This window comes from Conger conger, chromosome 18 (genome assembly GCF_963514075.1).
Source record: "Conger conger chromosome 18, fConCon1.1, whole genome shotgun sequence".
NCBI lineage: Eukaryota > Metazoa > Chordata > Actinopteri > Anguilliformes > Congridae > Conger > Conger conger.
The window spans coordinates 11094522-11107556 of NC_083777.1; the positions used below are offsets into that span (position 1 = coordinate 11094522).

General features: G+C 45.9%; 1 protein-coding gene across 3 annotated transcripts in view; it reads left to right on the plus strand.

Annotated features, from left to right (window-relative positions):
• Positions 1-13035, plus strand: part of dst (dystonin) — a 195410-nt gene that overhangs the window by 123027 nt on the left and 59348 nt on the right. For all 3 annotated transcript variants that reach the window (XM_061227477.1, XM_061227475.1, XM_061227476.1), the window contains 12 exons: positions 78-227; positions 469-684; positions 1651-1800; positions 3564-3797; positions 4641-4793; positions 5309-5542; positions 6079-6360; positions 7524-8072; positions 9511-9687; positions 11395-11518; positions 11856-12064; positions 12530-12847. In XM_061227477.1, coding sequence (XP_061083461.1) covers positions 78-227; positions 469-684; positions 1651-1800; positions 3564-3797; positions 4641-4793; positions 5309-5542; positions 6079-6360; positions 7524-8072; positions 9511-9687; positions 11395-11518; positions 11856-12064; positions 12530-12847 — 2796 coding nt within the window. The remainder of the gene's footprint in view (positions 1-77; positions 228-468; positions 685-1650; positions 1801-3563; positions 3798-4640; positions 4794-5308; positions 5543-6078; positions 6361-7523; positions 8073-9510; positions 9688-11394; positions 11519-11855; positions 12065-12529; positions 12848-13035) is intronic.

Here is a 13035-nt window from a genome sequence, read left to right on the forward strand (position 1 = left end):
TTACATTACATTTGTCATGCAATATTCTGTTTATTTAATACACCTGGTGACAGTGTATTCTTTGCTTTTCTTTTCAGCCACTGTACACCACTCAGAATTATCTGGAATGTATTGGCCGACTTCAGGATCATGCTGATTTCATTGAGGAGATAAAAAATGACTTGGAGGCCCAGTGCCTTTTAAGCAATGGCATTGAGGGCCTGCAGAGCCAGTTGGAGAAAAATAAGGTGCAGTCTATTCACTGTTACTCTCAAAACTCCTGCTAAACCACCAACTTCCCTTATAACCATCAATTCCATTTTAATGGCTCACCGTAAACACTGCTACCATTAGTCTCTCTTTTCACTATTAAAAATTCACTCTCTTTGCATGTTTTCCTCAAGCTGTTGACCATCTTAATCCTTTCCCTATGGCAGTAGCAGGTTCCCTGTTACTGTGCTGACCGCACACGCTCTGGTCTGTTTGCAGTTGCTTGAGACACAGCTTGTTACCCTGGCTGCCACTCTAACTGCCGACCTTGATGTGGCGGAGCAGCTGCTGAGAGCTGCTGACGAACACGTTCCCACGCAGATTTACAGAGACCTGGCAGCGGTTTTTAAAGACCTGCCACTGGCCTTCTCTGACGTTTGCAATACGTCCACGGAGAAGGGCACCTCCGTAGCGCAGTCCTTAGAAGTTGAAAAGGTCAGAGGTTATCTCTTGTGACTACAGCTGTAGTATTTACAACACTGACAAATTTGAAGAATTTTATGATGATGGCTTTTCTGCCCGTAACCTTTAAGAACAAAATTAATAAATGATTTAAAACAGTACCAGTCAAAAGTTTGGATGCACCTTGCTTTTTCAGAAAATTTCAAGTAATGTTTTATTTTCTTGTTATGGTTAAATTTCTGATTCTCAGCTTTTAGCATATTAAAGGGTATTTTTGTTTCTTTTTCGGTTTCACCAGAACTTTTTATACATAACCCTCCATTACACTGTTTGGGACAAATTAACATAATGTAAAATAAAGTAGTAATGCTTTGTATTTGGTTGCATATCTTTTGCATACCATGACTTCCTGATGTCTGTGACCTATCAAGATCAACAGATTTCTTATTTTCAAGTGATACTAAAACCTTTTAGAATGGATCTCTATGGGAATTTGGGGATGGGACTACATTCAGTAAATTACATTGATTCAGTATAGAACAAATTTGTTGACTAAGTGGCATCAAGGGTCCGAGGTATCAAACCAACCTCAAATCACTATGCTGCTACTAGATATGCAGTAGATACTGAAAGGGTTGTTTCTCCTGAATAATTTTCCTGTTAAACTCAGTTAAAGTATCTACTGCACAATTGGCATTTACGGCAAATGAGAAAATAAAACTTTAATCCGAAAATTAACAAAAGGCAAGGTGTGTCCCAACTGATACTGTACTATATTGATCAAAGTGTGATAATGGGTACAAGTATTGTTCGCAAAATAATTTGTGATTGTTTTACCCCACTGAGTTTAATAAGTTAGTGAATACATTAATGATATTTAAATATTGGTACACATTTATATGTATACATTCAAAAAAAAAAAGTTATATTTGTTTTCAAAATAAACATTATATATTTTGCAGTACTGCAATGTGAAATCCATTGTATATTTTTATGCAGGTGCATTTAGAGCTGTCCTATCAAGAACTCTTGGGCTGTCTTCAGAAAATCATAGGTTATGTTCATGACAGTTCTGAGACTGCCTCCAACCTGGATATCACAAACACTGATGACCTGGACACAGTAAAGTACAGAATTCAGCAAAATAAGGTAGGCTACTGCTCTCTCCCGGCCCCTCCCGCCAGTGTGTCAAGGCTATTCTGTCAGGCAGGCACTGGCAGGGGTGTAGCTTGGAATTCTGTGCCCCCTAAAAAGTTTTTTACATGGGCATATTTCATACACTGAATGAATACTTCGCTTGAATATAAAGCAAGGGCTACATCAGGGTCTGCAGATCCCACAATGCATTTCTCAACTGTATTGAGCTTTGTATGTGGGCAGTGGGCTTAAATGCATGTTTTACAGAAGTAATTTATCTACAACTGGCTATTACGATGATAAACACTCAATTCAAATAGGAAAATGGCATCCTCACTTTCCGAAAACTTTACAGAATCAGCTAATATATTTAATCATCTAATCAGCTAATATATTATCATTGATGAAATGTTGGGAAAATATGAGCTTAAATGTCACAAAAACAGTAATTTTATCACATTGAAATCCCATATCAGGATATTCTCCATATATTATTGTTCTCAATACATTCAACTTCTATTGTAATTCTGATATTCTTGCTTATTTCTGAAAATAATGTATTTGGTTCCCCTGCCTAACTTACACTGCGTCGGGGTCGGGCTCAGAGCACGTTGACCCATGGTCTGTGTAGTTGGCGAACCGTGACCTGTAATTTATGCAAGACATTAGCCTAACGTTATTGCTTATTGACAGAACCTTGCCCCAGTGTGTTATCCCTTTTATCAGAGTTTATAAAATGTAGAAAGACCGATTTAAGAGAATGGCAACGGTGATTTTTTTAAATTAAAATTTTCACCGTGATAATGTGAGAGACGGAAGCAGGAACGAGTAACTAGCTCGCAGAGGAGAGGACCAAACCATTTGTTTTGGAGGGGGGGCGGCGGTTGGTTTGTTAAAACTGCTTTCATCACATATTGCATCATGTGTGGGTTTATTTATATACTGAAAATGCTCTGAGGACGAAATTAATTTCATACATCCATTAATAAATAAATTAATATATCCTACTGGGGGTGGCACGGATGGTGCAGTGGGTAGCACTGCCACCTCACAGCAAGGAGGTCCTGGGTTCGAATCCCCGTCGGCCGGGGCCTCTCTGTGCGGAGTTTGCATGTTCTCCCCGTGTCTGCGTGGGTTTCCTCTGGGTACTCCAGTTTCCTCCCACAGTCCAAAGACATGCAGGTTAGGCTGATTGGAGAGTCTAAGTTGCCCATAGATATGAGTGTGTGAGTGTGTGAGTGAATGGTGTGTGTGCCCTGCGATGGACTGGCGACCTGTCCAGGGTGTATTCCTGCCTTTTGCCCAATGTATGCTGGGATAGGCTCCAGCCCCCTGCAACCCTGTTCAGGAGAAGCGGGTTCTGATAATGGATGGATGGATGGATATCCTACTGGAATTTTTGTGGGCGATCTCCAGCTGTAACCCCCACACCCCCAAGATGTGGGCTCCTAGAATTGTTACCACCTTTCACCATTCTCGACGCCTCTTCATGGGCACTGGAAAGCTTCATAACGCATGTATTACGTTACAAATGTAATATATTATGAAGCTTTTAGACAGAGAGATATTTTTGTGGCACTGTGTGGCACACACAGCGATGAACATTTTGCACATTGTTAAATATTTAGGTCCAAAGCAAGCATTAAATCCTCACAACAAAAACCTGCAACTGCAAGGAAAAAATTCCCACATGTATAAAGCATGTTTGAATATTAAATACTTTCATAAAGGTGAATGTCAGCATGGTTCATGCTTCATGTTGCTTGCTGTTCCAGGAGTTGGAGAAAAGCCTGTCTCACACTCAACACCAGCTGGAGAGCACTGCCTTTGAGGTTCAGTACTTCATATCCGAGCACGCCCAGAACCTGAGCCCCAGCCACAGCAAGCAGCTCCTGCTGGCTCTCACTGCCACCCAGAGGGCATTGAAGGAGCTGACAGAGAAGGTCTCCACCCAGAGGCACACTCTGGAACTGCACCTGCAGCTCAGGGAGGAGCAGAGGCAGCAGAAGGTTTGAGGTCGCATTACATCATCCTCACATCATGCCACAGCGTCATCACTATCTTAGTCACCCTTATTTTCAAAGGTATTAGTTGATCATTTCAAAGTGATATTGGTTCTGATCGAACCAGGAAGTCTTGAGAAACGCATTTGTGTAATTAATCAAAAATACATGACTCTTTACATTTGTTTAATATATTTTCCTTACGGAACGGTTGTTGGTTTTTATGATCTCATTCAGTGTTCTCACTTTATTCCTTATGCATGTAATGCATGCAATGACATTCTGTACATGTCAGTGTGAATTTTCATATATCTACTATAACTAGGGACTATATCACACTTACATTTTTAACCAGTGAAAAAACGAACATTTATACAGGAATTGCAGTCTACAATTAATGCTTCACAATTACAGTATGTGTGTGGGATTGATGTGGATTGTTGTGAAGCATGCACAGGTTGACCTTTAACACCACAGTGATAGAGAGTGTGCCTTCCATTTTTGATCACTGCAAAGACACTAACTTTTTCTCCTGGTCATGTTCACGTTTCAACAGGCTTCAAGACACCCTGCAGCTCTGAGCTCTTTTTAAGCACTGCCACGGACAAAATGCGAAAAACACGACCTCGATGTGCATGGATACTTGCCCCGTGGATGTCATCACTAACACACTCCGGCAGACTTTCTCTAACTCTCTCTCTGACCCCAGCCCCCCTGTGTCTCAATCCATCTCTCTGTAGGCAGGCTATCATGTTTACAGCATACTCAGTTGGTGTACGTACAGTAGGTGTGTAGGACTGAGTGCTGCAGTTGTGGCCTCCCTTGACCGTGCTCTGGTTGTTGTCTCAGAGCGCCGCGGAGAAGCAGAGGGAGTATTCGGAGAAGCTGCAGGAGCTCTGTGATAGCCTGACCCAGACGGAGAACCGGCTCATCGGCCACCAGCAACTGGGCTCCACTGGAGACGGAGTAGCGGATCTGCAGCAGTACCAGAAGGAGCACCAGGTGAGCCAATGGCCAGCCCCTCCTACAGCCCTGCTGTTAGCAATGATAGGGTTTGGCTTTTAGCAGAAACAGGGTTAGACTGTTAGCAGTGACAGGATTAGACTGTTAGCAATGATATGGTTAGCCTGTTAGCAGTTATAGAATTAGGGTGTTAGCAGTGACGGGGTTAGACCTTTAGCAATGATAGGGTTAAGCTGTTAGCAATGACAGGGTTATGCTGTTACCAATGATAGGGTTAGACTGTTCGCAGTGATAGGATTAGGATGCTAGCAGTGACATGATTAGACTGTTAGCAGTGCTTGGGTTAGGCTTCTAAGCCTGAAGGAGACCTGCTTTTCTTTCTTATGAGCTTCTGAAAAATGTGTCAGGTTTCTTCCAGTCCTGGCTCTTTGTGTATTTGTTCTGGAAGTAAAATGTTCTATTATCTGTCTTTGAGCGACATTATTTAGACTTTCCAGTTGCAGGTGTTTTTTGTTGTTGTATTTTCTTTAACTAATCGGGACTATGTCCACCAGGCCTTGCAGAAGGATGTCCAGGCCAATGCCAATGCCCTAACAGAGATCCTCAGCAGCACCAGGAGGTTCCTGGAGGAGAACCGAAGCAAACTGCTGCCAGAGCAAGTGGCTGCCATCGAGAGCCAGCTGGAGGAGGCCAAAGCCAAGGCCCGGCTGCTCAGCCAGCGTGCTGAGGATTCTGGGAAAGAACTGGAGAAAGTGCTGACGACAGCCATCAAACAGGAAACCGAGAAGGTAGGAAGATGGCTTCCTCATCCTGGGGCTGTGTGGTCAAGTTACAGGAACTAGAAACAGCCAACTGTTGTTCAGATCAACCTGGTTCAGTGCACAAAAACCAATATAGGGTGGTAAAGTCCATGGTTGGGTTTTGTTGTGTTGTGTTGTAGTCATTCATATTAACACATAACCTGCATTTTACACCGTATTTGTGCATGAAGCTGTATGTTGTATTACCTAACAGAAACACATCCACAATATTTTTCTGGCTTTGAAATCACTCACTCTTTCACATTTCCACTGAAGATTATCCAGAAGGGGTAACTCAGGTAGCGGAATAGTGCTTCACATCAATGACGCTGGGTGTCCTGGTTTATCCATATTTTTCTTCTCATTGGGCAATTTGTGCAAATATTAATTACTTATTTTGAGGATTTTCCATATCCTGCATCACATAGCGGCGTATTCATGTACCTTGCTCGAGGGTACAGTGATAAAATTCACAGAAGTGTTTATATTTGAGGTACGCTTTTGTGAAACCCATTTCCCCTTAGGTTGCAGCCGTGGAGCAGCTGGAAGAGAGCAAACACAAGATAGAAGGTCTGCTGGACTGGATCTCCAACATCGGGAAAGAACGAGAGAAGGAGAGCAACCAGACAGACCAGAGCCGGCAGAATGGGAACGACCCACTGGACACCTCGCCGCAAGGCAACATGGGAGACCAGGACAACAACAACGGGAACTCACTGCCAACGCTGGACAACATCTGCTCTGTCGACGGAGAGAGCAAGGACACTCACGAGCTGGACCTGGACGAGCAGTACAACAAGATCAAGGTAAATCAAGGTTTGGCCAAATGGTTTGGCCAAGTCTGGAAAAACCTCCTGAACAGGATTAAGCTACATGAATGGAGATTGAATCTTTGGGGTCAAGTGCCTTCTTTGCCCATAGGGAATGTGATTGTCTTTCCCATGAAAAATGAGTTTGTTCGTTGGTAGTGGATGTGTTGATTGATATTATACTGGACCGACAAAAGCAGTACATATATCTGTTTTAGATCCGGATATACTGCCAAGATTTGCATCAGGTTTGTTCATTTTTTTTTTACTTTAAAAGTTGTTATCGGTGTTACCCCCTTAATCAGCAATCTTGTCTGCATAAAGACGCACAGCAGCCCTACTGGTGTTTGTTAATTCCCTGCTGTGGGAAAGCTAGAGGACGAGAGCCCATGGCTCATTGGTCAAGCTACAGCCACGACACCAAACGGAGAATCGCAAATAGGGGCTATTCTAAGCTTGATGACTACTCTTTTCTCTGCTTGCCGTCTCTTTACTGACTGGCGGCCTCTGTGATTTAGTGCTCACCCTCCTCCGCCTTCTTACTCTCCTTTAAATGGCCTCTCGCCTGAAAACAGGGGTTAATAGCCTGGTTCTGCCTGAGAAAATCTGTCAGGATAAACAGCCAATTAGTCAGTCTTTTTAGTCGCTCTACAATTGTCAGTACTGAGCAAGTGAGCAGAGAGCAAGATTTATGGGTAATTAATTCCTTCGATGTCTGAAAGGAGGTGAGGTTTTTGGATAAGCGGATAAGAGCTGAAGTGAAATAAGTACTTGAATGGTATATATTACATTATTTTAGAGGTATAACCGATATAACCAGTGAATTTTGTGAGACTCTTTCTGACATTGGGAGCTGTGTGTGAGGGTTGGAGCTGTGTGTGTGTGTGGGAGTTGGTTGCACCTCACTGTGTGAGTCTCAGGCCTGATGGGTGACAGTTGAAGTATATGCATTAATGTTCAATTGCTGGAAAAATCCAGTCTTTAGCTGAGTTATAACTAATATCATGAAATATTAAGCCTCTTATATGAATGCATATGGGGCAAAGCACATTGGACCCTAGGTTCCAGCTGGGGCATATTTACAAGAGTGGCTCAGACAAAAACCATACTCTCTTCGTGATAACGGAACCCGTTTCTGTCTGGCTTTTCGTCCCCTGCAGTCACGGCACCAGGAGGTCCTGTCCCAGCAGCAGGAGCTGATCATGGCCACGCAGTCCGCCCAGGCCCTGCTGGACCGGCAGGCCCACGCCCTGTCCCCGGGGGAGAAGGACAAGCTGCAGCGGGACATCCAGGAGCTGCGGGGCCGCTACGACAGCGAGCTGGCGCAGGCCGAGCTGCAGGCCAAGCGCGTGCAGTCGCTGCGGGAGGAGCTGCGCAAGTTCCGCGACGACTGCGGAGAGTTCGAGGCCTGGCTGGGCGAGGGCGAGGCCGAGGCGGGCGACCTGGCCGCCCCCGCGGGGAGGCTGGACGTGCTGGCCGACAGGCTGGAGCGGCAGAGGAGCTTCGCGGAGGACGTGATCTCGCACAAGGGCGACCTGCGCTTCATCACCGTGTCGGGGCAGAGGGTGCTGGACGCCGCGCGCGACTGTGGGAAAGGCGACCCCGCCGCCCGGGACCTGCAGATGGACGTGGACACGTCCGGCGTCTGCGCGGCTGTGAAGGACCGGCTGGACTCTGCGGCTAACCGCTACAAAGCCGTTCATTCCCAGGTACACACTGCTCTCGCAAAGGCAGCCCTGCTGATATACACTGCTAGGCTTTTAAACAGCTGGTAGCAGGTTGACCAGTTCAGACCAGCTCCATACTCAACATGGCTTGACCAGCTCAAGCTATGTATGTTTTGAAACAGCTGGTAGCTGGTCATTTCAAGCTGGCCATTGCTAGATTTTGCACCAGGGATGGCTCCCCTTACCCCAGTATAGCGGGAGGAGATTCAGTCTTATTTAGATACTATGTAAATTCCTTCATCAGTAATTCACTCATCCAAACTTTCAGTGGTGGCATTGCATTGTGCACATTGTGCACACACTGAAACAGTTGACTTGATAGTTGCACATAGTTTGCTGTTATATGCGTGTACATTGATCAGCGCTTCCCAAACATTTTCATGGTTGCATACTTCAAGAATTACTGATAGATCCTTCTTCATTTAATGTAGTACCCATTCAAAAGTATTTAATTTGTTAGAAATTAATTGAACCCCCTTACCCCTTATTGATCCTGAGAATTTCCCAACAGGAACAATCCACGAAAGGATGAATCTGAATTTAAAGATTCTCCTGAAATACAATCAATGTATAATGGATAATGGAAGCCGCCCCCCCCCCCCCCCACCCTGCGAGGGTTAATGTTAGCTTCAATGTTCAATTGACATTTCATCCACATTTGTTATATGTTGCCGCAGTATTCAGTAACATATACCATAACAAAAACAGAATAATTAGGTACAGATAAATAAACACTATTCACATACTGCATGTGCTGCATTGCCATGAGTCTACACATTATTTGAGCCTGACAAGCTGCTCTCGTAGTGAGAATAGTATACATTGTAGCTCTTTCACTCTCATCTTTATGTTGACAACATGTGCTAAATTGTTATAAATATGTATCACAGTAATGGTCTGTTATGGTGCGTGAGTCAGCATGCAGTTCCATCAATCACCAGAAGGTGGCAATAAGCAACCTAAAGAGAGAATGTACGTACGTACTGAATATACTGGAGAGATTTTTAGTACAGTAATACAACAAAGCTAATGAGTGCAATTTGAATATAATTATAATTGTTGACCTACTTCTGCACCGATTAGATTAGAATCCCGAGTTGGGATTCTAAACTGTTTTAAGATTGTTTAAGCTGTGTTTTTTGGTCTGGTCTGTAGCTGGTCAGTGCTGGTCTCTAGCTGGATGAAGCTGGTCAAAGCTGGTAGAGAAAGCAGGTGGTCAGACTGGTGGACTAGCTGACTATATAGGCTGGTCAGTTGGTGAGCAGTTGGCTGACCAGCTAAAAATGTCTAAAACACAGCTTAAACCTGCTGGAATTGTCAGCACGGTATGTTTAATGTCAAGAGGTGGAAGAGGTGTCATCCCGGCAAAGGCTTGTGAGTTCCTGGCTGTGTGTCATCTGAGCGTCCCGTGTTGTCTCAGTGCACCCAGCTGGGCGGGAACCTGAAGGACGTGGTGGATAAGTACAGGAAGTACCAGGATGCTGCCGGCGGTCTGCAGACGTGGCTCAGCAGCTCGGAGAGAGAGGCGTCGAGGCAGCAGTCAGAGCCCATCGCCGCCGATCCCCCGACGCTCCAGAAACAGCTGGAGGAGGCCAAGGCAAGCCGTCCCTGCGTCAGCGGTCACAGACGCACACGGGTCACGGATTATCATGCCACTTACAGTAACACTGGCTGAAAAACTGCGAGCAACATGGTTTACACTGCACCTGCTGATTTCACTCATTGGCACGCCTTCAACCAGAGAGGAGGGATCTCATTGGTGAAATCAGCTGACGCAGTGATACAGACCTGTAGTGTAGTGGTTAAGGTAAATGGCAAGGTTGGTGGTTCGTAACCCGGTGTAGCCACAATAAGATCTGCACAGCCGTTGGGCCCTTGAGCAAGGCCCTTAACCCTGCATTGCTCCAGGGGAGGATTGTCTCCTGCTTAGTCTAATCGACTGTACGTCGCTCTGGATAAGAACATCTGCCAAATGCCAATAATCTAATCTAAACCCTGCATACTCTCAGCCCTCCATGGCACATGATTTTGCACCCCTGGTTTGTAGCAATGCCATTGTCACTGATTGCAAAAATGCTCACATCACTGCTTAAAATGATTGCTATTATCGTTGATTACAATAATGCCCAACCACTGATTATAACATCACAGATAATACTCATAAACAGTGATAATACTCATATTAGTGTTTATAACATTGATTGCATCATTGATTACTATAATGCCCACATCACACGTGGTTATGGGTTCCCAGTGAGCTTGAGAACATTGTGCCCTTGCCTTATACAGACCTTCCTTCGCTCTAAACCAACACTGCTATTTATAGAGCTCCTTTCTAAACAGACCGTAGTCTGAGCGTTGAATAGCTAAGCTCTGATTCAGATGAGCTGGAAACACAGGATGTTTTGCTCTGTTTTGTGGGTGACTAGAAAGAACGTGTATGGAGCGGAAATTATCTGGAGATAGATTAGTTCGCTAAGATTTACGGTTTTGCTGGAATTAACTGACACAAGATTTATAGAGTTGCAAAACCGGGAGTGGGGAGAAAATAGATCAGCGTTTTGACTTCTGGTGACTTTAACTAATTCCGAGACACGAGGACGGATAGAAACTCCAGCAGGAGAACACTTCTGCTCCTGGCAACATGCTAGTTCACAAATTCTCACAGCATTTCTCCTAACGGTTTGGCAAAGCAAGAAGGAAAGTTAATGCACTCATTTAGTTGACAATTCCTGGACAGACAGACAGACATTCTGCAGGCCCTGACGGGTTTACTCCATGAATCGATGAAGGGAATGGCAACTTTAAGAAAATTGTAAATGCCCCTTTTCTAGGTATCTTTCACTAAAATCAAATGGCAACTGCCTGAACTGCTCATTCTAAGTGGTACTCCCATTATGTAATTGATTGTAATTGGTTGTTTGATAAGTGCCTTGGGGGATAACCGGAGCTGTGTTGTTGTGTGTAGGCCCTACAGACTGAATAATCGGAGCTGTGTTGTTGTGTGTAGGCCCTGCAGGCTGAATAAGCAGGGATGTGTTGTTGTGTGAAGGCCCTACAGACTGAATAATCTGAGCTGTGTTGTTGTGTGTAGGCCCTGCAGGCTGAATAAGCAGGGATGTGTTGTTGTGTGAAGGCCCTACAGACTGAATAATCGGAGCTGTGTTGTTGTGTGTAGGCCCTGCAGGCTGAATACGCAGGGATGTGTTGTTGTGTGAAGGCCCTACAGACTGAATAATCGGAGCTGTGTTGTTGTGTGAAGGCCCTACAGACTGAATAATCGGAGCTGTGTTGTTGTGTGTAGGCCCTGCAGGCCGAGACCTCCGGGCGCCAGGCCGCTGTGGACACATTTCGCAAGATGGCTGATGCTCTGATCACAGCGGAGGGAGATCTCCTGACCAATCAGGATGAGATCCTGGAGACAGTGGGTGAGTGGCCTAAGTCATCTGACAATGTGGCCAATATGGCCCAGGATGCAAAGAAAAGCCAAAAAAAAAGGCTGCAAATGCAGAAGTACCCCTTTGTTTATGGCAATATAATATCATGAGTCCAGGCAACACATTGATATTCTGGTATGGTCCTGCAATTCTGACAGGCAGCCTAGCATTGGGGGACTTTCTTCACAGAAGTGTGTTTTATATCTGCTCAAATGGGATTGAAATGTCTTTGATCAAAATCATCCAAATCATCGCACACCGCACGCACTCTCCCCCGAACCCCCGTCATTATACCCCGTTGAACCGCGAGCCTCTCCCCTTTCGGCAGACGACGTGGCGGAGCGGTACGACGGCCTGTCGAAGTCCGTGAGCGAGCGGCACGAGAAACTGCAGGTGACGCTCACGCGGTCGCTGAGCGTGCAGGACGGGCTGGACGAGACGGTGCGCTGGATGGACGGCGTGGAGGACCGGCTGCGGAGGAAGGACGAGGTCACGCTCACCTCGGCCGCCATCGGAGACGCGCTCAGCAAGGAGGCGGTACGTACGGCGTGCGCCGGGAGTGACGCGCAGCGCGGTTTGCGGGCTGTGGGCCCAAAAGTCTCAGAGTAGCTTCCATTTTGTCACGTGAGCTGCGGTGTCTACAGGTGGACCGTTAATGAAGTAGGTTAGAATGCAGAATGCAGGACAAGTTCAGACCTGCGAATCGAGCCTGCTACCTTCTGGTCACATGCCTGCTTCCTGGCAGCACACGCATGTGTGAAAATCATAATTCTGTATGTGAATTTCACATTTCCGCACATTAATTAAAATATTCAGAAAATGTTGGGTGTTGGCATGTTGTTTTTGGACACATCTGGCTTTTTCATTTAGGAGTCTGCTGTAATTGCTTTGTATAAACTTTACCAAGTCAAAAACACTGGATGTGGGGATTTAAGATTCACGGGGATAGGGACGGTGTCTGTGGCTACGCTGCTGGTGTCGTGACCCCGTTGCGTCCCTCAGGCTCTGGAGCAGGACATATCGAGTCGGCAGAGCAGCATGGCCGCCATGAAGGCCAAGCTGAAGACCTTCATGGAGACGGCGGAGCCCTCGGCCGCCTCCACCCTCCAGGCCAAGATGGATGGCCTGTCCCGCCGGTTCGCGGACGCCTCCGCCAAGCACAAGGAGAAAGTGGCGGGGCTGGAACAGCTGAGGGACAAGGTGGAGCTCTTCGAGAAGACCTCTGAGAAGGTGCAGCAGTTCGTGGCCAAGCGCTCGCAGGACCTGTCTGAGACGGAGGGGCCGGGGAAGAACGTCAACGAGCTCTCGCAGCTCATGCAGGTCTGGTCGCCGCCCCTGATGTCATCAATCTGCGCCAATGCGGCAGTTTTCACCTGCAGTTTAAATGACCGACGGTGGAAGACGCATGCTAGAATATAGAATATATGTCAGATTAGAAATATTACAGGTAAAGAAAACCAGTGAAGTTTGTAACTACAGTGAGTAGTACAATGAGACAAGTGCCTTGG